Here is a 25268-nt window from a genome sequence, read left to right as displayed (position 1 = left end):
GTCTCCCTACTGTGCTCCAAAACAGCCAGAGCGTAATACAACGAAAACTTTATCACACTCTGTTGCACGTTTTCACTCAGACCGTGCTCATCACGTTCCACCAAAGATCACCCAGATCACTCAGTTCACAAAGCGGGATTCAATACACTCATACCGTTTTTCAACCCACTATCATTCTTATAGTTTTCTGATCAGAAAAATCATTTCCCGTAGTCTGATAGCTGTCCCCAGAGGCATTACAGTAAAGTAAGGTATTTAAACTAAGTTTTGTAAAAACTGAAATCAATTTGTGCTATTATCACGTGGCTATGCTATACCGCCCCCACTAAAACAATGCTATTGTGCGATTTGAGTTTCGGTGGGCGTACCCAGACGCTCTGTTGCGTAATATACGCTGCGTGCGTCGGCCTTTGTGTTGCGTTCGCGAGTCTCAGCCTTTTGTTAGAGACACGTGTACGCTGGCCATACAAAAATACAATTAGCACGTTTATCAATGTAGATGATCTTTAACTGTAATCATCTACCAAGCACCACACAGGTCTTTCCTTGTATCTCAGGCGAAGCTGTGCGTGTGTTTTACAAATTACCCCTTAATGTATCGTTTTTACTCTTTAACTACCAATAGCAACAAATCTTTCTCAGCACGTTTATCAATTATACAATGGCAAACAGGAGAGTGATATGAATATACACGAAAAAGAAATGCAGCTATATGCGTGTGTACGCAAAACAGAAATAAAACAGTTTTAAAAGATACTAGTGTGTTGTTCTTACCTCCGGTTCCCGGATTCCTTCAGCACCCTTTACTAAGCGAAGCAGACGCTTATCCCGTCAGCACTGCGAAGAATATGATCTCCCGCCCTTTGCTGATGGATAATGTCTGCTGAAATTACCTAGCAGAGATATGTGAAGGACTGGACGAGCAGCCAATTGATAAAGCTAAATATTTATCTTATATAAAACCCTTTAAGAGGTCTAAGAACACTGTACGCTATTTACGTATGAAGTACCGTAAGGGTACGCACGTTGCGTAACGATCGCTTAGCCGTAGTCGAGACGCTCAAGCGTCACGTTCGCTCACGGCCAAGAGATCACAGGCAGGCACGCTATTGGCTGCCGACTAACGTAATGATTCGCTGAAGCGTAGCGGACGCTCGGGACCACGAGGAGATCACCAGCGGCGCAGACGCTCACAATGTTAAACCTTTATATCTAAACCATAGACAGTGTATTATGCAGCAAAACCTTAGTGTAGTGATAGGGTGTAAATGCAACACAGTATAACCTTATTAACTTAAAAGCTGTTTGAGCGTCACCGACGCTCTGAAAATACTTAACACTATAAGAAATACACAGATACCGTGCTTAGGGTCCAACGCCATATATATATATTATGAATGTTATACTTGCAAAAGAATTAATACAATACAAGTCATACACTACAATATAACATAGACTAACTAACCAGATAACTACACAGGAAATACAATACAATACTATTACGTTTTAAGGGAAAATAAGAGAGAAAGAGGAGAAGAGAGAGAGAGAGAGAGAGAGATATGGCTCACAATAACAATACAGACAATATGATTGCAGCGAAGCTTACACATGTGAGGAACAATCGCTGTGCAGTTAGTCAATGCTGAATACCGCATGGGATGGAAGCTAGACTCCATTTTGAGAAAGCCCCCATGATTCCAAAGACTGCACCACATGGTTGAAAGGGGGAGGGGAAAATACCCGGCAGCAGCCATTTTAGATTTGCAGGTCCAAACACATGGCACTCTCTGCTACACCACAATCACATAGCAGAAGACACAAGACTCCATTTTATTCCAAAATGTCCAAGCCTCAGAACAATGCATATGTTCTGATTTTACAATTCCAAACCATCTAAATCACCTTTCACAATTTCAATCCAACTTCCTAGAACCATCTTATTCAATTTCACATTCCAAACAACTTCAGTATCTCAATAACCAGAGCATATGAGCTATCACAAGACCAGACCACCAGGTACCCACAAGTATCAGCCTGCCACTGCTACAAGCACATATTCAAAAGTACTGCATGGTCTTATTCATGATTAACAAGATATATTATAACAAACCAGCACAATCTATTTTAAATCACCATAGGCAAACAAATACCACAAATACTATGCTACAGATTGTCTACTGTTCCAATTCATCACAGACTTCACAGAGTATCAACACAAACGCATATTTAAAACTATTCTATGCCAATCAGCCATGAGATATTGAGATTATGATACTTAGCCTTTTGTAAGGAGCCTGGTGATGATCCAGCCATGCTTGCTGTGTGTAAGGTAGCTGTGTGAGTGAGTTACAGTATATCTGTCCTCAGAGGCCCCCACAACTGACCCCGACCCCCCCAGACAGGAACTATTCTCCTGTGTGTCTGTTCCTGGGGGAGGGGTCTCTCTCTCTCCTTTATGATTGAGTCACTATTCTCTTTGTATATGCTGATCAGGTTCAGCCCTGAAAACTTTCTAACAAAGTGATCTTAGCTTTTATACATATAATCATATCTATCCGCTGCAATGTCCCACAACTTCACAACAGGCATCAAACTAACCCACACATCAATCTGCTTGCTTCAATACCAAACATGACGGGCGCATCTGGTTCTGTTCAAATAATACACATTCATGACATCAATTCATCAGCCAATTCTAAATCTCCATGATGTCTGGTGCCCGACATTATTATAACCATGTACTGTATTAAACAAGCGCCGAATCCATCTCCGTGCCATGTCCGAGCAAATGCGTGTGTTACTATATATTGCTGTGCTCGCTGCGCATATTTGCAAGTATAGCGACTTAAATGTGTGCAGTTTGTATGTTCTCTCTATGTAATATTTTTGACTTTGACAGGCCTAATGCCTGAGATTAGCCACGGGCCTATTGCCCGCCTACTGCACCACAGGCCGGTGGCCTGACTATGCCCACGGGCCTAATGCCCGATCCCTGATGATTTAGGGAGGAGAGTGAGTGACACCAGGGGAGAGCTTCGTTAGCTCTTTTGCTTCCCACTCCTGGTGACCTCTTCGGCACTCCTCTGCAGTCTTCTGCCGATGGCCAGTCCGTGCCAGCGGCGCCACCGCTCCTCTGCATCCAGCCACCGCTGGACATCTTCTCCGCCAGATGCCCGAATCTTCAGGCCTCTTCCGTGGCCTCAGGAACAGCTTCCGTGGCGTATTTCGTCTTCTGGCGCCGCCCGGCTCTTCTGTGCTCTTCTGCGCGGTCTCCTTTCTCTTCGGCTGGTGTCTGCCGTCAGATGCCGGGCGCGGGGCCAGTTGCGGCACGGTGAGCTCCGATTGGCTCGCCGTGCCGCTTCCTATAGGCCGGTGCTTCGCGAGCCGTGATTTGTTCACAGAGGGTGCTGGATTTGAAAGGTCATGGGCGGCGATTCCAATTGGCTGCCGAATCGGCGCCAAGTTTGAAGTGCCGCTTCCACAGCACTGCCCGTCGCTGCAAGTCCGGTGCCAGGAACCCACAGAGGATCCAAGCACCGGACACCCGCCACAGCTGTACTTTTAGCACTGGGGACAGACACACCGCCCCAGCGCTGTCTGATACAGTGTCCTTCTGGGGACACAGCTCCTTCTCCGCCAGCTGCCCTAATGTGCCCTGCAATACAGGGCAGATCTCCACATTTGCATGCAGGCCAATCTAGCACCGGCGATAGGTACACGCGGGACCGTGCATCGCTGTTGCCGGCAGTGGCACCCCTACACACGGAGCGATGTTCAGCTAATTTCTAAGCAATCTAGTCAGATTGCTTAGAAATTAGCTGAACATCGCTCCGTGTGTACCCCCGTATGACAGCAGGGAGATGGGAGATGTAATGGACAGGACACGCACACAGAGGATATGAATGGTACAGTAGATGCAGGGGGAATACGGGAGACTGTCAGGGAAAATAGTGTTCTTATGAAAGGACAGGAGGACACCAGGAAACTACAGAAACTAACACACTAATCTAAAAATACAGAGAGCAGCTTGGGTTTATAAAGCAGCTGTTACTCAACGTCAGAAGGTGCTGCTAAGATCTAAAAAGGACAATACAAATAACGCAGAGGCAGATTTAGACCTCTTGGGGCCCAAAGCAAGACACTGATTCGGGGCCCCCCTTCCTCAAACAATCCTCAGTGTGTGCCCCCACCACCAATTGTAACAGACAGGTCTCTGCTCACTATACCACCCCGCAGTCAGTGTATGCTCCCCAATCTGCTCCCCCCCCCCCCCCCCCCCCCAATGATTATAGCAGGTGGATGTTAGAGTCACTAGTGTATTTATTATTATTTATTACCAGTTAATATATAGCGCGCGCACATTCCGCAGCGACTTACAGAGAATCATTCACATCAGTCCCTGCCCCAGTGGAGCTTACAATCTATATATTCCCTATCACATGTACAAGCAGACACAGTCACGCTAGGGTTAATTTGGTTGGGGGCCAATTAACCTACCAGTATATTTTTGGATTGTGGGAAGAAACCAGAGTACCCGGAGGAAACCGATGCAAGTATGGGGAGAATATACAAACTCCACACATTTGGGCCATGGTGGGAATTGAACCCATGAACTAAGCTCTGTTAGGCAGTAATGCTAACCATTATATCATCCATATTGCCCTTAAAATCACACTGTAGACACTGCTCACAGGCAGATGCAGGCCAATGGCACCTGGCAGCTATCTAGTCACTGACAGCCTGCCGGGAGTATTCAGCCAGCCCAGCACTCTGACATTTTCAGCAGAAATCAGAAATGCCCTCCCAACTCCATGATCTGTCGGCGAGCCCCCTGGGGCCTACCGGACCCCTGCGGCTGCTTTTGTTGTTCAGTGTTAAATCCGCTACTGCACAGTAATGAGTTCGCTAATTTAATTGTCAGACCTCGTACTGTATAATGGAGTCACACTAAAGGCACTGACTGAGGGGTGCATTAATGGATATTATAGGGATGGGGGACCTCTTAATAGTGAATGGGGGATATGCTACAATCAGGGGGTGGCACTGATATAGAACGCAGGCCAGGCACCCATACCTAAGTACTTATTACACCCAATTACTTTAGTGTTGACTGCATTACATATGAGTGCCTCTCCCCCCTAACTAATTGTAGCAGCCTAGCAGGTCCCCATCCCTTATAATACTCATTATTACACCCCTCAGTCAGTGTGGCTGTATTTGTTATATATCAGTGTTCCACTGATTGTAGCTGGCATCTCCCATACACAGTAGTACTTAAAGTAGAATATAATAGCATATTGCTATATCACCAGTCAGTGTGTGCCTCCTCCCCAGCCATGATTGTAGCAGGCAGATGTTATGGGCCCTACACATTTGAAGATCCGCCGCCGAGCTGCCCGACGGCAGATACGGCCGACAGGCGACCCGGCGGCGGGGGGGGGGGGGGGCAGTGAAGGGGGGAGTGAGGTTTCTTCACTCCCCCCGTCACCCGGCTCCATTTAAGTGCAGGCAAATATGGATGAGATCGTCCATATTGGCCTGCATGCACAGCCGATGGGGCACCAGCGATGAACGAGTGCGGGGCTGCGCATCGTTCATCGCTGGTGACTCCACACTCAAAGATATGAACGGTATCTCATTCAATAATGAACGAGATCATTCATATCTTTGAGGATTATCGCCCAGTGTGTAGGGCCTATTAGACTCTGTACTTAAAATAAAACAGCTGTCTAATCACTGACAGCCTGTTGGGAGTATTCAGCCAGCTCTCTGACAATTTTGGTGAAGTTCGTGGTCCACTGGAAATGCCCTTTATACAGGCTTGTCTGCGGCTCCTAAGCAGCCGCTTTGGTTGCCTTGTGGTAAATCCTCCACTGAATTAGCGTCTCATCCATGATGAAATGCGTAATGTCGCCATTTTGCACTGCCCCTCAGCTGGTTGCACATTGCACTTTGGAATAGCACATCACAACCAGCAATATCACAAAATTTTCTTTGCTCCCCATAGACGTGAGCAAGAAATTAGTAGCGTTAATCCTCGTCGTGCCAAGAGGTGGGAATCAGTTTCCCAGGAGAGCAGCGGAGTTGTAACCTCGCCCAATCAAATGTCTATGTTCCCACCAGTATGCATAATGCCTCTGAGGCACTGGCTGATCCTGACGTAATACTGTGTAGGTAGGTAAGTGCGCAGTCGAACATGGCGGGATGTTTAGCGGCACTAATTGTAGTGTTAGCGGTGTTATTGAATTTTAGGGGATATCTTTTTAACGAGATGTAGACGTACAGCTGCAATCAGCCAGTGTCAAATCAGCGAGGTGGGCCAGCCAATATCGGCACGCATCACACACTGTTGGACTGTAACCTACAGACTCGGAGCCGGCGGCGGCACAGGGCTGTTGGCTGACAGCCTAGTAGCTCTCCGCTGCAGTTCAAGCATGAAGCGAAAACCATCAGGTTCGCGGCTACTATTGATGGTGGGAAACAACTGAATCTCCACCATTGATGGTAATTAATTTGCCCATCAGTGGGCAACCATCGATGGTTTCTAACCTACTCTACTCCTGGGACCGGAAGTGTGCTGTTTTCCTCACAGTGTAACACTGACATGTAGAAGGAAAAGCCTCACATGTATGAAGCCACTGACTGCTTCATGTCAGTGTCTTGGCCTCTGTAAGGGGGCATACTAGGGGCATGAGTTGAGTGAAATTATTCTTACTCTTCAATGTCTTAAGCTCTCCGAGCAGACACCAAGGTTGTCTAATGGCAGCACGGACCCTGTATGTGCGCACTTCAGGATGGGCTGAAGTAACTATAGTACCACTTATTCGGTGACCCACATATTAACTGCAGTGGGTGTAGTACTATTAAAAACGGGTGTACTACGATTGGCCGGCTGACGTGATCCCAGCATACCGGCGCCGGAATCCTGACCGCCGGAATGCCAGCAGCGGGGCGAGCGTAAAAGAGCCCCTTGCAGGCACAGTGCATGCTATTCTCCCTCCAGGGGTGTCGTAGACAACCCAAGAGGGAGAATAGTTGTCGGTATTCCGGTGGTCGGGATCCTGACGGCGGTATGCTGAGCACCGAGATCCCAACAGCCGGTATATCGAGTGCCTCCCATTAAAAACATTGGTGCCATTTGTGGCATTGTGCAGTCGTGGGTGCGGCTACAATGACCCAATTCACTGCCAAGCGTGCCATCAAGCCCCCAGACCATGGGCACAATCCGAAAGGCTCATCTACTCTCCCAGACATTCAGGAGTCTCAGTCTCATGGCCATAAACAGAGGGTAGACAAGTCTGGTTTACCAAGAGCGGAGAGTGGGGGCAGAGCCGGATTAAGGGGGGGCCCCGGGGGGTATGTACCCCGGGCCCCCCTTCCTAAAAGGCCCCCCCGCCGCCGCAGATCGGAGCTCTTACCGATCTGCAGCGCTGCGCTGCGTTCCCGGCTCCCGTTTGGTTGCCCTGGCAACCTAACACCTGAGCCGTGGCTCCAGCGCCGCCTATCAGTACAGGACAGCTGAGCGACGGCTCAGCTGTCCAATAGTGTAACAGCCTGCGGCTCAGTCACCGTCTGGGAATGGCAGCAGTACGGAGCAGTGTTTGGAGAAGGAGAGGAACAAACACTCACTCTCCTGTCTCCTGTGCTACAGCAGCCTGCCAGCAAAAGTAAGGCTGGATGGCTGTATTATTATGCCTCACATCACGTTTGTGTCTATACATATGTGCATAAATGTTTGTTAGTATGTATATATATATATATATATATATGTATATATATATATATATATATATATCTATCTATCTGTATCTGTGTATATATCTGTGTGTGCATATACAGTATACGTAAACATACTGTATATGCGTGTGTAACTGTATATATGTATTTGTATTTATATGTGTGTGTATGTATGTATGTATGTATGTATGTATGTATGTATGTATGCGTGTGTGTGTGTGTGTGTGTGTGTGTATATATATATATATATATATATATATATACTGTATAATCAGCTGCCTGCCTTTTAATTAGGGGCCTCGCTCTCTGAAGTGCCCCGGGCCCCCCAGAGCCTTAATCCGGCTCTGAGTGGGGGTGTAAGTGGGTGGCGCAGGGAGGACTACTGCGAATCTAGAGCATGTCCTAAATGAGGTTGTGGAACTGCAAGTACCAGCATTGCCTGCCTTGGAAACACATTTCCTAAGTCAGCTATAGAGACTATTGAGATGGAAGTAGAACCAGAGGGGGGGAGTGTATATGATGGAAGCAGCACATAGGTGCGCACAATACAGAGACAAAGAGGATGAGACATAAGGAGTGATGGGGAGAGGAGGGGATTGGTAGAAGGATGCTGAGTACAGCGGAGATACAGCACCAAGCTAAGAACACGGCACAGGAGAGAGTTTGGGAGCTGCAATGTAAATATCTGTACATGAAAGGGATGGTTATCCCAGAGTAAAGGTTCTGCGTGTGGAGCTTACAGTCAGCAGCACATTGCTCTCCTGCTTTCTGCGCAATGAAGTGTGGACAGGGCTGGCTGCACTCCAATATTCTTCACTTTGCCAGGTAAATTCCCTCTGTGGTCCCAGTCTCTAGAAGAGTATTAAATTATATGCCAGGGGCAGAAGAAGCAGCTGTACAGTAATAGAGTGCTGTACTTCCATGATGTCTATAGCTTACAGACAGGTAATAATAGTATTATATATGCAGTATGTATTGGCAATACTTGAATATGGAACTTACACACACTCACTGTTCTGTATGGTGAAGTCATTTCTATATATCTAGTACAGCGGTTCCCAAACTCAGTCATAAAGAACACTAACGGTTCAGATTTGAAGTATATCCAGGGCTCACCATACATGGGTAAATCATATTGATTGAGGTACTAATTAAGTCACCTGTGGCCAAGCATGGATATACTTCAAACCTGGACAGTTAGTGCTCCTTGAGGACTGACTTTGGAAACTACTGGTCTAGTATATATATCATTATTCTGCATATACAGACAGGTGCACGGTACTATTCCTCTAGCTGTGTATGCTGGGAGTAATTACTAGTATATATCATTATTCTGCATGTACAGACAGGTGCACAGTACTATTCCTCTAGTTGTTTATGCTAGGAGTAATTACTAGTATATATCATTATTCTGCATGTACAGACAGGTGCACAGTACTATTCCTCTAGCTCTGTATGCTGGGAGTAATTACTAGTATATATCATTATTTTGCATGTACAGACAGGTGCACAGTACTATTCCTCTAGTTGTTTATGCTAGGAGTAATTACTAGTATATATCATTATTCTGCATGTACAGACAGGTGCACAGTACTATTCCTCTAGCTCTGTATGCTGGGAGTAATTACTAGTATATATCATTACTCTGCATGTACAGACAGGTGCACAGTACTATTCCTCTAGCTGTGTATGCTGGGAGTAATTACTAGTATATATCATTATTCTGCATGTATGGACAGGTGCACAGTACTATTCCTCTAGTTGTGTATGCTGGGAGTAATTACTAGTATATATCATTATTCTGCATGTACAGACAGATGCACAGTACTATTCCTCTAGCTCTGTGTATGCTGAGAGTAATTACTAGTATACATCATTATTCTGCATGTATGGACAGGTGCACAGTACTATTCCTCTAGCTCTGTATGCTGGGGGTAATTTCTAGTATATATCATTATTCTGCATGTATAGACAGATGTACAGTACTATTCCTCTAGCTCTATATGCTAGGAGTAATTACTAGTATATATCATTACTCTGCATGTACAGACAGGTGCACAGTACTATTCCTATAGCTCTGTGTATGCTGGGAGTAATTACTAGTATATATCATTATTCTGCATGTATGGACAGGTGCACAGTACTATTCCTCTAGCTCTGTATGCTGGGAGTAATTACTAGTATATATCATTATTCTGCATGTACAGACAGGTGCACAGTGCTATTCCTATAGCTCTGTATGCTAGGAGTAATTAATAGTATATATAATTATTCTGCAAGTACAGACAGGTGCACAGTACTATTCCTCTAGCTCTGTATGCTGGGAGTAATTACTAGTATATAACATTATTCTGCATGTACAGACAGTTGCACAGTACTTTTTCTCTAGTTATGTATACTGGGAGTAATTACTAGTATATATCATTATTCTGCATGTATGGACAGGTGCACAGTACTATTCCTCTAGCTTTGTATGCTGGGAGTAATTACTAGTATATATCATTACTCTGCATGTACAGACAGGTGCACAGTACTATTCCTCTAGCTCAGTAGCGGATCTTGCCACGGGCAAGCAGGACTTTTGCCCGGGGCGCCGCCTTCCGGAGGGCGCCAGCGCCATCCGGAGGGCGCCGCACCATGGCAAGATCCGCTGCTGCTGTGGTGCCCCCCGCTGTCCTGTGAAGGGAAACTAGACGCTACGCGTCTAGTTTCCCTTCGTGGGCTGCCCGCTGTGAAGGGAAACTAGACGCTACGTGTCTAGTTTCCCATCCTGGAGAGGACCTTAACTGTAATGATGTGCGGTGCGCGTTGACGTCATCGCGCACCGCACAGCAAAGGTCCTCTCCACGAAGGGAACTAGACGCTTAGCGTCTAGTTTTCCTTCGTGGAGAGGACCTTTGCTGTGCGGTGCGCGATGACGTCATCGCGCACCGCACATCCTACTACAGTACAGGGGGCGTAACTGACCACGCCCCATGTATGAAGCCATGCCCCCTAATGCCGCCCCGGGCGCAAGAAGCCCCGGAACCGGCCCTGCTCTAGCTCTGTATGCTGGGAGTAATTACTAGTATATATCATTATTCTGCATGTACAGACAGGTGCACAGTACTATTCCTCTAGCTCTGTATGCTAGGAGTAATTAATAGTATATATAATTATTCTGCTTGTACGGACAGATGCACAGTACTATTCCTCTAGCTCTGTGTGCTGGGAGTAATTACTAGTATATATCATTATTCTGCATGTACAGACAGATGCACAGTACTATTCCTCTAGCTCTGTGTATGCTGGGAGTAATTACTAGTATATATCATTATTCTGCATGTACAGACAAATGCACAGTACTATTCCTATAGCTCTGTGTATGCTGGGAGTAATTACTAGTATATATCATTATTCTGCATGTATGGACAGGTGCACAGTACTATTCCTCTAGCTCTGTATGCTGGGAGTAATTACTAGTATATATCATTATTCTGCATGTACAGACAGGTGCACAGTGCTATTCCTATAGCTCTGTATGCTAGGAGTAATTAATAGTATATATCATTATTCTGCAAGTACAGACAGGTGCACAGTACTATTCCTATAGCTCTGTGTATGCTGGGAGTAATTACTAGTATATATCATTATTCTGCATGTATGGACAGGTGCACAGTACTATTCCTCTAGCTCTGTATGCTGGGAGTAATTACTAGTATATATCATTATTCTGCATGTACAGACAGTTGCACAGTACTATTCCTCTAGTTGTGTATACTGGGAGTAATTACTAGTATATATCATTATTCTGCATGTATGGACAGTTGCACAGTACTATTCCTCTAGCTCTGTATACTGGGAGTAATTACTAGTATATATCATTACTCTGCATGTACAGACAGGTGCACAGTACTATTCCTATAGCTCAGTAGCGGATCTTGCCACAGGCAAGCAGGACTTTTGCCCGGGGCGCCGCCTTCCGGAGGGCGCCGCACCATGGCAAGATCCACTGCTGCTGTGGTGCCCCTCGCTGCCGCTGCCCGCTGTCCCGCGGTCCTGTGAAGGGAAACTAGACGCGTAGACGCTACGCGTCTAGTTTCCCTTCCTGGGGAGGACCTTAACTGAAATGATGTGCGGTGCGCGTTGACATCATCGCGCACCGCACAGCAAAGGTCCTCTCCGCGAAGGGAACTAGATGCTTAGCGTCTAGTTTTCCTTCGTGGAGAGGACCTTTGCTGTGCGGTGCGCGATGACTACATCGCGCACCACACATTCTACTACAGTACAGGGGGCGTAACTGACCACGCCCCATGTATGAAGCCACGCCCCCTAATGCCGCCCGGGACGCAAGAAGCTCCGGAACCGGCCCTGCTCTAGCTCTGTATGCTGGGAGTAATTAATAGTATATATCATTATTCTGCAAGTACAGACAGGTGCACAGTACTATTCCTCTAGCTCTGTATGCTGGGAGTAATTACTAGTATATATCATTATTCTGCATTGATAATGTCGATATTATCTTAGATGGTAAAGCTATACCTCTAGATACACTATTACCGTGGAGCCGCTATGGCCGCTAGACTGAATACACGTGCTACGCACTTTGTACGCTATTTGCGTACAGAGTCCCGCACGTGGTACGTACTTGGCGTACACACGCCGTGCTGAGTGTACAGAGTACGCTCAGCGTGCGCACGCACAATTGATAACCTTTAAACCTTATAAGTAATACAATGTAATGATATGATTACACCTTGAACCCTTAGCAGCAAAGTACTGCAACGATGTTATACCTTAAACCTTAAGTAGCGCTGACGGTATAAAGTACCTGCAGTGCGTACACCTTATCAATACTTATACACCTTATACAGATAAATACACTTTAAAACCCTTGCAGGAAAGTGAAGACACAGCACAGATTTGTAGTTGAAACCACAGGGTTCTAAGGCCACCGTGGATTATTCCAAAAGGTAAAACAGTACAAATCATACACTACAGGCTAACAAGATAAATCTAAACAGAATAATGGCTACAGAGAATGTACATACGTGAGAATGTTCGCAAGCGCAACCCGGCCGGTCCTCCGCTAGTCAGATAGAAAGCGTTCAGAGTCTTCTGACCGGCCAGGCAACAATTGGCTTTTTATACACAACTTACATACACAATACAATGGTCACTGTAATCTCATTGTCCATTGGACACAGAGATGTGTCTTTTCATTACAGAAGAGGTCATAGGTTGATTTGAATAGATGGGCGATGTCTTTCCCCAACTGCTCTTGTGGGTGGTATCCTCTGGATTCCCGCCGCATACATAATATACAGTAAATACAGTTAATATCTGTATTCTACTTCTGCACATAACTATACGCTGGAACATGCAATCTTTCTCTAACCAACACCGGAATGTTACCCTTAAAATACCCTACAGCTGGATACTAGACATCACCTTCCAACCTGTATCTGACCTTTCCTATCATGCAAAGGCGAATCCCTTAGTCCTGGAACTGTTTAAACTATTGATACTCGCTGATGTGGTGTAGGGGAACTATGTGTACAAAATGCACTATTTGGGTTAAATATGTAATGTTTTAATAACCCTCTAAGCGCTCACAAACTCCGCCGTAAATACCCATATCACGTGCATGATCGCAGGAGCGATCCTACGCAAATTGCGGATATGTGCACGCACGGCGGATTGAGTGCACGAGCAGCGGGCATGTGCACGGGGTTAGTACAGGGCATATGCATTACAATATTTTTCGACTTTGACAGTCCACCCTTTGGCAGTCAACAATAACTGCCACTATCTAAAAATTAAACAGAAAAATATACAATACAATATCTACAGATGATTTGATAAAAATATACAATACATTATCCACAGATGATTGGATGGTAGGAGGAGAGGTGTAGGTGGGAAATGTATGACCTAGTGGGATAGTAAAAGCATGTATGTATGAAATCCATGTCTGAGGGGCATGTATCATCGTGCCGTATATGTTCTAGATAAGCTTCGAGGTATTGCGAAGTATACATTAAATCCTTCTCATCCCGTATTAAGGGTCAGTAAGTGGGCCAACAAACACTACCAAGCTCTTTTCGGCTTCTTGTTCCAACAAATGGGGTGCACATTTAGTTGATGATACATGGAGGGGGAACACATGTGAATGCTAATATGTGGATATCACCTGTCGACTATGTGTGTCACTACCTGAAGGTTGTAGAGATGAAGATAAGAAACATATCAAAAATACATTCACATAGCATTTGCGTAATCATTCTTAAGTGTTGATTGAAGTCTTCTCCGGATGGGTGTATTTTTGCTGAGGGAAAACAAAGGAGAAACGGGTGAAAGAAACGGGCCGTGGAATTCATTTGCAATCCTTATCACAACATTGTCTCTATAGATGGGTCATAAATTAAATCAGTTGCTGTAACAATGCCCCCGCTCCTTAAACTCATCACTTTGGTACTGTGCTTGCGCCGCGTTAAAATTCGAACACACCTAAATATCAAACCAATCATTATGACAACTCCCAGGATACAAAGGAGAAACTTTCCTACACTCACGATAACATTTTGAGCCCATTCTCCTAAACCTGAGAACCAATTGCGTGGGTTCAACCATTAGACCCAGCCGGTCAGTTCATTACTCACAACAGTAAGGGTAAGGTTGTGTCTCCTCCGGAACTCCCACTTCAATTGCAAGATAACGTCCATCTTTTGATCTATGACCTCGGTTGGGTCATCAGTGCTGTTTGTAATGTACGTGCAACACTTCACACCATACTGAGTTGCCAAGGTGACACAGTACCCGCCTGTCACCGCTGTGATATAATTTAGAACCATCCTGTGCTGGATCAGTTCCGTTTTGTAAGCTTGCAACTCCCTCCCTGTATACCTGAAGGTGTCATCATACATCTCGGTGATATTATCTATCAGGTTCGCTAGCGCGTGAATATACCTATAATTTATAATTCCTCTGGCGGTACGGGTGATATCTAACGCGAGTAGGAATTGAATCCCGGTGGATTCGTGGATCAAATCAGAGGCTGCGTGCTCTGTCCTATCTATAAGGTGTCTCTTAACGATGTGTTCATAGTGAGTATGAGTGTAAGGAGCTTGAGCATTGCGGTGAACGTCTTTAATCTTATCATGGGTTATGGTCATAACCTCTGGCAACACTCTTCCAATGTAACACAATCCCTCTGAGTTTGGGGCAAGCCACTTATACGCCTTCCTCCCGCATATGAAATATGTATCATCGGGGAGAACATATGGGACAGAATATGACATTACCATATTGCAAACCTTCCAAGTGAAAAATCCTATCCCTAACTCTCTCATCTGTTCAGTACACGTATCAGGCTGTATGATATGCACATAGTACCCTGGTGATACTTCTCCAACCAGCATGGTCCTATTTCCTAGAGTATACCTGTACCGAAAATACCTTCCACCGTCGGCTATTTGGCGTATAAGTTCAGTGTCTACGGGTATTCTGTCGGCTCTGTGTGAAAATGCCATGGTTTGGTTATTCCATGTCACTTCCCAATTTCCCGGCTTTCGGGAATTGGAATGTTGAAACATACTAAGGATCTATCCACATGATATTGGTGGAGCTTCAAACTAGGGGGCCTAGAAATATTAAATTTCTTGTCCACCGGTCTCCCACCCCGTAATTCAAGTACCTCATCTATTGTTAAAGGATACGGTACTAGTCCTGACTTGCTCTGACCTTGAGGTACTTGTGAGCACACCCAGCATTCTGTTTGGTTTAAAACCTTACCCACTAATGAGTGATAATCACTCAATGGATGACGGTCCATGTTGATATTAAGGCTGGACTGACATCTCTGGATGCACCCGTCCTCAACTATGTTTTCACAGTTTCTACAAATACAATTTTCCTCAGCCAATAACCCTTCACAGTGCCTCCTAGTTTCTTGACTACCAGATCGTTTTCTGATACTCGCCTTTGCTCAGTGGATGTGTTGCTCTTGGAATTCTACAAATCCGTCCTTGCCATCAGAACCCATTCCAGATCCTTTCTCGACCTCTCTGGTACTCTCACCGAAACAGACTGCTCTGGTCAACAACAGGGTCAACAGGAAAACCCGGAATGCAGTCTCTTGGGGTAAGTCCATCTTGTTAAGGGGAGAGAAAAAGGAGCAAGGAAGGGGGGAAAGGAGGGTAATGGGAGATGGAGAAAATAATAAAAAGGAAAAAGAAATTTGGTGCGACAACCGCCTCTGGTCTTGTAGTTCTTCGTGCTCAGGTGCCATGACAACAGTCCTGCCTCTCAACCTTCCCGGAACAGACACTCCAGTGATATGATTTCCTCTACACTCTGCTCTTTGTCACGGGCTTTCTCTGGGTCAGCGACCTTCTTACAGTGGGACGAGTGGACCCAAGTCTCTCTCTCGGCAACCTTTAATGCTGTCATGCTGGTTAGTAAGACTTGGTACGGTCCTTCCCACCTGTCAATGAGGCAACCTGAGCGTAGAAAATTTTGAATCATTACATAATCCCTAGGTTCAATGTCATGACAATTACTGTTTGGTAGGTCAGGAATCACCAGCTTTAGATTTCTGTTTTGATTCCTCAACTGCTGGCTCATCTTAACCATATATTTTACAGTCACCTCATTATTGCATTTCAAATCATCCTGGGGGTCAATTATTACATGGGGTTGTCGACCAAAAAGAATCTCAAAGGGTGATAGGTTAAGGGGGGACCTGGGAGTGGTTCTGATGCTGTACAATACAAGTGGCAAAGCTTATGGCCATAACAATCCAGTTTCAGCCATCACTTTGCTCAGCTTGTTCTTAATAGTGCTGTTTACTCTTTCCACTTTCGCACTCGCCTGTGGGCGGTACGGAGTATGCAGCTTGCTATTAATCCCCATCAGTTTGCACATTACCTGAAAGACTTCACCTGTAAAATGGGTACCCCTATCGCTTTCAATTATCCTAGGGATACCATATCTGCACACAAATTCCTGCACAATTTTCTTTGCAGTAAACGTAGCAGTATTCGTGGCAGCGGGGAACGCTTCTACCCAATTTGAAAACACGTCAATACAAACTAACACATATTTTAAATTTCTGCAGGGTGGTAACTGTATGAAATCAATTTGTATTACCTGAAAAGGGCCGTCTGTTGGCGGGATATGGGATGGTTCTGTTGGTATTGACTTTCCAATATTCTTCCTCAAGCAGATAAGACATGTCATTGCTCTCTTACCCGCATGAGAAGAGAATCCTGGCGCACACCAGTAGGCTCTCACCAGCTTACACATACCTTCTTTGCCCAGATGAGTCAGACCATGTGCCGCCTCAGCTAAGCTTGGAAGATATGTTCTGGGGGCTACTGGCTTACCTTGTCCATCTGTCAGGAGTCCTGAGGACTCCTGGCCATATCCTTTTGACCTCCAGACTGCCTTTTCCTGTGGAGAACACAAATTTTGCATTTCACTTAATTTTTGTGTGTTGACGGTATTGAATGCCATCAGTTGTGTGATATCTGTCTGTATGGGGGTGCTGGCTGCTGATTTAGCAGCTTCGTCTGCCCGGCTGTTACCAAGTGACACTGGGTCTTGACTGTAAGTGTGGGCTTTGCACTTGATAACAGCCACTCTGTCAGGTTCCTGTATCGCTGTTAGAAGCCTTTTTATATGGGATGCATGCGCTACAGGTGTGCCAGCTGCCGTCATGAAATTTCTGAGGCGCCATAGGGCCCCGAAATCATGCACTACTCCAAAGGCATACCTAGAATCTGTATATATATTGGCTGACTTACCCTTGGCCAATTCACACGCTCTGGTTAGGGCGACCAGCTCAGCAACTTGTGCTGAGTGCGGTGGGCCCAGGGGTTCAGCTTCTATGATACCTTTGTCATCTACGACTGCGTATCCAGTACACAAGTCTCCCGAGTCCGTCTGTCTGTGGCAACTACCGTCAGTGTAAAAAGTAAAATCTACGCCTTCCAGTGGGTTGTCACTAATGTCGGGTCTTGCAGTGAAAGTTTGGTTCAGATATTCCATACAATCATGTGTGTCAGTGTCTGTACTAAATCCTCCTTCACCATCATTCTCATCCTCCACCATTTGTGCCTGTCCAGGCACACCTGGGAGATAAGTTGCAGGATTTAGTGCGCTGCATCTCTTTATGGTGATGTTTACAGGGGCCATTAGTGCTAATTCCCACCTTGTAAACCGTGCTGATGAGACATGTCTGGTTTGGGCAGAGTTCAGTAAGGCTGATACTGCATGAGGTGTATGGATGGTCAGGTTGTGTCCCAACACTACATCTTCGCTTTTTCTCACTAGCAAGGCTATTGCTGCAACACTTCGCAAGCATGTGGGGAGATACCGTGCTACGGTGTCCAATTGTGCACTTTAGTAAGCTACCGGCCTGCTGGCATCACCATGTCTCTGGGTTAGGACACCTGCCGCACAACCAGCACTTTCCGTACCGTACAACTCAAAAGGTTTCCCATAATCTGGCATGCCTAATGCAGGTGCCTGTGATAGGCATTGTTTAAGTCTCTCAAATGCCAGTTCGGACTCATCTGTAAGAGAGATCCGATCTGGTTTGTTCGAGGAGACCATTTCCTGCAAAGGTAAAGCCAGTATGGAGAACCCTGGGATCCAGTTTCGGCAGTACCCACACATTCCAAGGAAAGTGCGGATCTGCTGCTGGGTTTGTGGCAGAGTCATGTCGCGAATCGCCTGTATTCTATCAGCGGTGAGGTGTCTCAGTCCTTGTGTCAAGCAATGTCCCAAATATTTTACCTTAGTCTGGCACAACTGTAACTTATCCTTTGAAACCTTGTGTCCCGTATTAGAAAGGTGAAACAGAAGCTGTTTCGTGTCTTTAAAGGACGACTCGAGTGAATCTGAACACAGCAGTAAGTCATCTACATACTGTATTAATACTGATCCACTCTCAGGTTGAAAGGATTGTAAACAGTCATGCAAAGCCTGGGAGAAAATACTTGGGCTGTCAATGAAACCTTGGGGTAGGCGAGTCCAGGTGTACTGTACTCCCCTGTATGTAAATGCAAACAAATATTGGCTGTCAGGGTGCAGAGGGACCGAAAAGAAAGCAGAACAGAGGTCAATGACAGTGAAAAATTTCGCAGTAGGGGGAATTTGCATGAGGATGACAGCTGGATTTGGCACTACGGGGAATTGGCTCTCAACTATCTTGTTTATCCCCCTTAGATCCTGCACTAGCCTGTAACCCCTCCCCCCACTCTTTTTCACAGGGAAGGTGGGACTATTGGCAGTGCTAGACGTCCTAACTAGGATGCCCTGTTGTAGCAAGCGCTCTATGACTGGGTGCACTCCTAATTCCACCTCTGGCTTCAGAGGATACTGTGGGATTTTTGGAGCTATCCTACCATCTTTTACTTGCACTACTACAGGAGCTACATTTGCCATCAATCCAGTGTCTTGTCCATCTTTGGTCCAGAGGGATTCCGGTATCTGGGAGAACATTTCCTCTACCTTGGATGGACACCTGTCTATAACAGCAGAGTGTGACATTAACCTTTGTGGGGTGTCTAACATATCCTGCACTTCCTGAACGTGATTCTCGGGTATATCTAAGAAGACACCCTCAGGAGTACAATATTTGACACACCTCATCTTACACAATAAGTAGATTAGTCGGAGCCGATGCAGCTAGAAAAAAGGAGTGCTTGGTCTGCAAAGGCCCTATCGTAATCTCCGCTGGTCTACTTAAAGGGTAGTGTTGCACTACTCCTGTTACCCCCATTGCTGAAATTGATTTACCCGTGGTTTTCATACCTACCGTTGAATTTAACACTGACCTGGCCGCCCCTGTATCTACAAGGAAAGGTAGTGCTCTACCAGCTACATCAACTGTGACCTCGGGTTCATTTCCAAGGCTAGCAATCAACTTCACTGGCTGCAAACTACAGGTGTGGCCTAACCCCTATTGTATGTTGTGACCCTCCCACAGCGCGCTGGCAGCTACAATATATGAGGGGGGTAGCTGAGAATTTCCAGAGGTCTGCCAGTCCCTCCTAGGTGGGTACCTCCTTGTTTCCCCTGCGTGTGGCTCATAATTCCTCCTATGCGATCCCTGATCCCAATTACGTGTGTTATTCTGTGAGTCATGTTCTGGTCTAGGGGGTCGATATACCTTATGTGTGTCTTTATAATTACAGTTCCGTGCGTAATGTCCTTCCCTCTGGCAATTATAACATTTTACTACATACGATTTACCATCAGGGGTCTGGGGTTTAGGCTGATGTGGCTTCGTTGTCAGGGCTTTTATACTTACTGTCATCAGCTTATCCCCCTGTGACTCCCTGTGCTTAATGATGTTCCGATCGTGCTCGATAGCGGACTCTCTTAATACAGCCACCGAAATACCTCTCCAGTTAGGTAGAGTGGTTTGTACCCTTGTTCTCAACGTTTCTTTCAAGCCGTCCATTAATACGGACACAGCTACCTCTCTATGATGTACATTTTCCTTAATGTCCTCGACCCCAGTGTATCTAGCCATTTCCTGCAGTGCTCGATGGAAATATTCAGAAGCAGTTTCACCTTCTTTTTGTCTTATGGAAAAGATTTTATTCCACTTGACAACGGTAGGGAAATATACTCCTAACTGCAGATTGATCTGTCGTACATTCTCCTGAGTGTACTCATCAGTGAGAGGTACCTCTGCGTCTAATTTACAATCAGCAATGAATTTCACAGGGTCAATATTGGAGGGCAAACATGCCCGTAGCACTGTCCGCCAATCTTTGTTTGTGGGTTCGGTGGCGTTACCCAATTCTCTAATAAACCTCTGACATGCGGCTAGATCCTTTCTGGGATCGGGAAATTCAGACATAATTGTCCTCAATTCTGTCCGGGACCAAGGACAATGCATAGCAATGTTCCTGACGGGAGTGATTCCCTGAGCGTCAGTCTTCCCATTGGGGACTGCGATCACCCTGACAGGATTTAGTTCAATTACATCATTCTGAGTTGCTTCTATAATGTGAGGTGCAATTGTCTCTGCATAATGTACTGTACCGTACTTACCTGTGGACACGACCTCACCTGTCCCTCCGCTAGGGGCCTTTGCTACTGTTCTTACTGGTTGGGCCGTGCCCACTTGTGTGTCTTGTATGGTGGCTGCTAGAGAGAGTGCCGATATCGTGCTTGGCTCATCTTCTTGCTCGCAGTCCTGAGGGAAGTTTAAGATGGGATACAACTTGCACGGGTTAGCATTAATACATTTATCAAGTTCATTCTTATCATATATTAGTATGCCATTGTCTGTAGCCACTTTCTCCCCTGTAATATACGGTGGTGGTGGTGGTGGTGGTGCAGTTGCTATCAGTTTCCTGTTAGGGTTGGAACCAGCTGCGTGAGCTAGTTCCCTCTGCATATCACTCTCTCGTTGCCATAAATGTAAACAGTTTGCGTGTCTGATCCTTTGTTTTCGGGATTTTAACAGACATATCCTTATCCTTAAATTCTGCAACACCTTTTGGATTAAAACTGCCTACCTTAGGGAATGGTTCCCTATCTTCCGCAGTCATACGTTCCCATTCATTGCATAAAACCTCTGCGTGTGATCCATATTTCTCACACATTATGTACCTCGCCGACCCCTTGGGCCGCGGAATATCAACCTGAACCCTGGTTGATCGTCCCTTACTTGAGCAACTGGCCCCCCTTCTTTTGCAGGTATTGCCTTCTCAGCTAATTCCTACAAAAAAACAAAATACTTAAAATAAGGCAACGGTGAAAGTCCTCCGAGTGCTCTCACCCACTCACGCCCATGTTGGCCAATACACCTAAACACTGTCGTCAGCGCCGGTACGTACCCAACCTAGGGCCCCTGTGTAACCTCTATTTACTGAAAGTATATGGGAGTGACTTACCCTTCCCAGTAAATATTGGTCGTTGGAGATTTCCTGAGTGACCAGCGAAAACTCCCTTAAAACAAAAAAACTTTTTACACAAATCACGTTGCGTGTGCTACACTTAGCGCTTATGATCCCGCGATTTTACGCAAAGCTCGTAAAAGGGTATCACGTTGAGCTAAGTTTTGCACCCACGAACGCGCGGTCCAATCGCACAGCGTATAGGTAACTGTTACTTATCCGCCGTACGACCAATGGAATCATTTTTCAGGCTGCGAAAACCTCAGCCGGAGCGTATCTGAACGGGCCTATATGCAGAGCCGGCCATAGGCATAGGCAAACTAAGCAATTGCCTAGGGCATTTGATATACCTAGGGGCATTAGCAGCTTCTGCTGATTAAAATGATATGCGGCATGCCTATATTCTGTGTGTAGCATTTCATATGCAGATACAGCCACAGTCTGACACAGTATATAGGCATGCTGCATATCATTTTAATCAGCAGAAGCAGCTTGTGCATCCTAGCCACATAGCAATGCAAATAAGATGCATTTTCATTAAAAAAAAAGGTGCCCTACGTTAGCATTGAGGCAAGAATTATGAGGACACATCTGTATCCAAATTGAGGCAGAAGTCACAGTGTTAGCGGCAGTGTGAGTGCTGTGTGCATTTGAGTTGGTTGGTTGTGCAGTAGTGTTTGGAATATGTGTAAGGAGCATTATGTGTGTCATCTAAAAATGCATTAATAACGTGCAACATATGTGTAAGGGGCACTATGTGTGTCATTATGTGTATAGGGGCACTAATAATGTGCAGCAAATGTGTTTCATTATGTGTATAAGGGCATTAATAATGTGTCTCATATGTGTAAGGAGCATTACGGTGTGGAATTATGTGTATAAATGCATTACTAATGTATGGCATTATGTGTATAAGGTGCTCTACTATGTGGCATTGCATATAGAAAGAGCACTACTGTGTCATCTAATGTGAATAAAGAGAAATAGGGTGTGGTGTAATGTGAATAAGGAGCAATTAAGTGTGATGTAATGTGAATAAGGGGCTCTACTGTGAGGAATAACGTTTATAAGGTAAAGTGATACTACTGTGGGATGTAATGTGAATTATTGACACTATCGCATGAACAAATGTGAATAAAGTTGCAGTACTGTGTGGCGTTATTTGAATTGGGGTTACTATTGTGTGGCCATGCCCCTTGCCAGCAAAAACACACCCCTTTTTGGGCTGTGCGCCAAATGTGCAAACTGTTCCTATTTAAAATATAGGGAGTACAAACACCAAAATAAGGACTGCTATGGGTGAGGGGTGATGGTGCTGGGAAAGAGGTGCAAGATCAGAGGCGGAACCAGCGGTGGTGCTAGGGGGCACCAGCCAAAATCTTGCCTAGGGCATCACATTGGTTAGGGCCGGCTCTGCCTATATGGGTTCTATGCCAACCACCTGGGCTGCGCTCTCTAAACAAAAACCTCGCTGACCTTTGGTCTGCGGTACTCTATACCTTCTCTGACCTTTGGTCTGCGATATCTACTACTTTGCTCCTTTGTACTTTAATCAATGTTAACGTGAGCAAGCCACTCTCACGCCACCAAGTGTCCACTCACCTGGTGTGGTCTCCTACGGGATCCCGAATTCCCTGGGTCAACAAAACCTTTATTGTTTGCACACTCGCGCTCGTTCACTCATATACACTTTGGTTTTTCTGTACAGAAAATTAACTTTCATTCAGATAAAACAGCCTTAGTTCCAGAGGTAATACAGTAAAAAAGGTTTTTAAACTAAATATTGGAAACTGATCAATTTGTGCTATTATCGCGTGGTTACTGTCTCGCCTAAACTAAAACAATGCTATTGTGTGATTTGTACTTAGCGGTCGTACTTTTACGCACGTTGCGTGAACACGCCATGTGCGTACGTCTTTACGTTGCGTACGCAGTCCCGTACTCTGTCCGAGACACGTGTACAAAGGCCGTACGTCCGCAGTACTACAAATCCCACACTTCAATAAATGTAAACGATATTTAACTATAATCACTTACTTAACACAACACACAGTTTCTACTGTATAAACCTTTACAACTAGGCCAGGCTGCGTGTGCGTCTTACACTTACTCCCTTAAATATTAACTCTATATTTTAACTAAATAGCAACAAATTTTCTCAGTACAGGTCAAAATGAATCTAGTAATCAATGCTTATGGCAATAATGCGAGCAGATATGCAAAGTACAAAATACAGGTGTATGTGTGTGTTGTGTGTGCATTTGGCGCCAAACAGAAATTTCACAGATTTTAAAAATAGCTTTTGCGTTCTTACCTTACGGATCCCTCCAGCATCCCTTCAAACCATGCAGGGCAGACGCTTATCTAATCAGCACTAGTGTATCCACCAACCAAGAGAAGGCTTACGGGGGATATCTTTCCGCCCATTGCTGATAGATAAAGTCTGCGTAAACCTGCTAGGCTGCGGGTATGAGGAAGAACCGGACGAGCTCCCAATTGATAATGTCGATATTATCTTAGACCGTAAAGCTATACCTCTAGATACACTATTACCGTGGAGCCGCTATGGCCGCTAGACTGAATACACGTGCTACGCACTTTGTACGCTATTTGCGTACAGAGTCCCGCACGTGGTACGTACTTGGCGTACACACGCCGCGCTGAGTGTACAGAGTACGCTCAGCGTGCGCACACACAATTGATAACCTTTAAACCTTATAAGTAATACAATGTAATGATATGATTACACCTTGAACCCTTAGCAGCAAAGTACTGCAACGATGTTATACCTTAAACCTTAAGTAGCGCTGACGGTATAAAGTACCCATAGTGCGTACACCTTATCAATACTTATACACCTTATACAGATAAATACACTTTAAAACCCTTGCAGGAAAGTGAAGACACATCACCGATTTGTAGTTGAAACCACAGGGTTCTAAGGCCACCGTGGATTATTCCAAAAGGTAAAACAGTACAAATCATACACTATAGGCTAACAAGATAAATCTAAACAGTATAATGGCTACAGAGAATGTACATACGTGAGAATGTTCGCAAGCGCAACCCAGCCGGTCCTCCGCTAGTCAGATAGAAAGCGTTCAGAGTCTTCTGACCGGCCAGGCAACAATGGGCTTTTTATACACAACTTACATACACAATACAATGGTCACTGTAATCTCATTGTCCATTGGACACAGAGATGTGTCTTTTCATTACAGAAGAGGTCATAGGTTGATTTGAAAAGGTGGGCGATGTCTTTCCCCAACTGCTCTTGGGGGTGGTATCCTCTGGATTCCCGCCACACACATAATATACAGTAAATACAGTTAATATCTATATTCTATTTCTGCACATAACTATACGCTGGAACATGCAATCTTTCTCTAACCAACACCGGAATGTTACCCTTAAAATACCCTACAGCTGGATACTAGACATCACCTTCCAACCTGTATCTGACCCTTCCTATCATGCAAAGGCGAATCCCTTAGTCCTGGAACTGTTTAAACTATTGATACTCGCTGATATGGTGTAGGGGAACTATGTGTACAAAATGCACTATTTGGGTTAAATATGTAATGTTCTAATAATCCTCTCGCCCACAAACTCCGCCGTAAATACCCATAT

General features: G+C 45.3%; 1 protein-coding gene across 1 annotated transcript in view; it reads left to right on the top strand.

The window, feature by feature from the left end:
• Nucleotides 1-8333: 8333 nt before the first annotated feature.
• LOC134945475 (glucagon receptor-like) overlaps nt 8334-25268 on the top strand; it is a 221346-nt gene continuing 204411 nt past the window's right edge. The window contains exon 1 of the mRNA XM_063934788.1: nt 8334-8562. Within this exon, the coding sequence (XP_063790858.1) occupies nt 8513-8562 (50 nt within the window). The 5' untranslated portion in view covers nt 8334-8512. The remainder of the gene's footprint in view (nt 8563-25268) is intronic.

The sequence above is a fragment of the Pseudophryne corroboree genome, chromosome 7 (genome assembly GCF_028390025.1).
Source record: "Pseudophryne corroboree isolate aPseCor3 chromosome 7, aPseCor3.hap2, whole genome shotgun sequence".
In the NCBI taxonomy this organism is placed as follows: Eukaryota; Metazoa; Chordata; class Amphibia; order Anura; family Myobatrachidae; genus Pseudophryne; species Pseudophryne corroboree.
The sequence above is the reverse complement of the archived record's forward strand: the minus strand, read 5'-3'. Positions and strand labels throughout refer to the sequence as shown.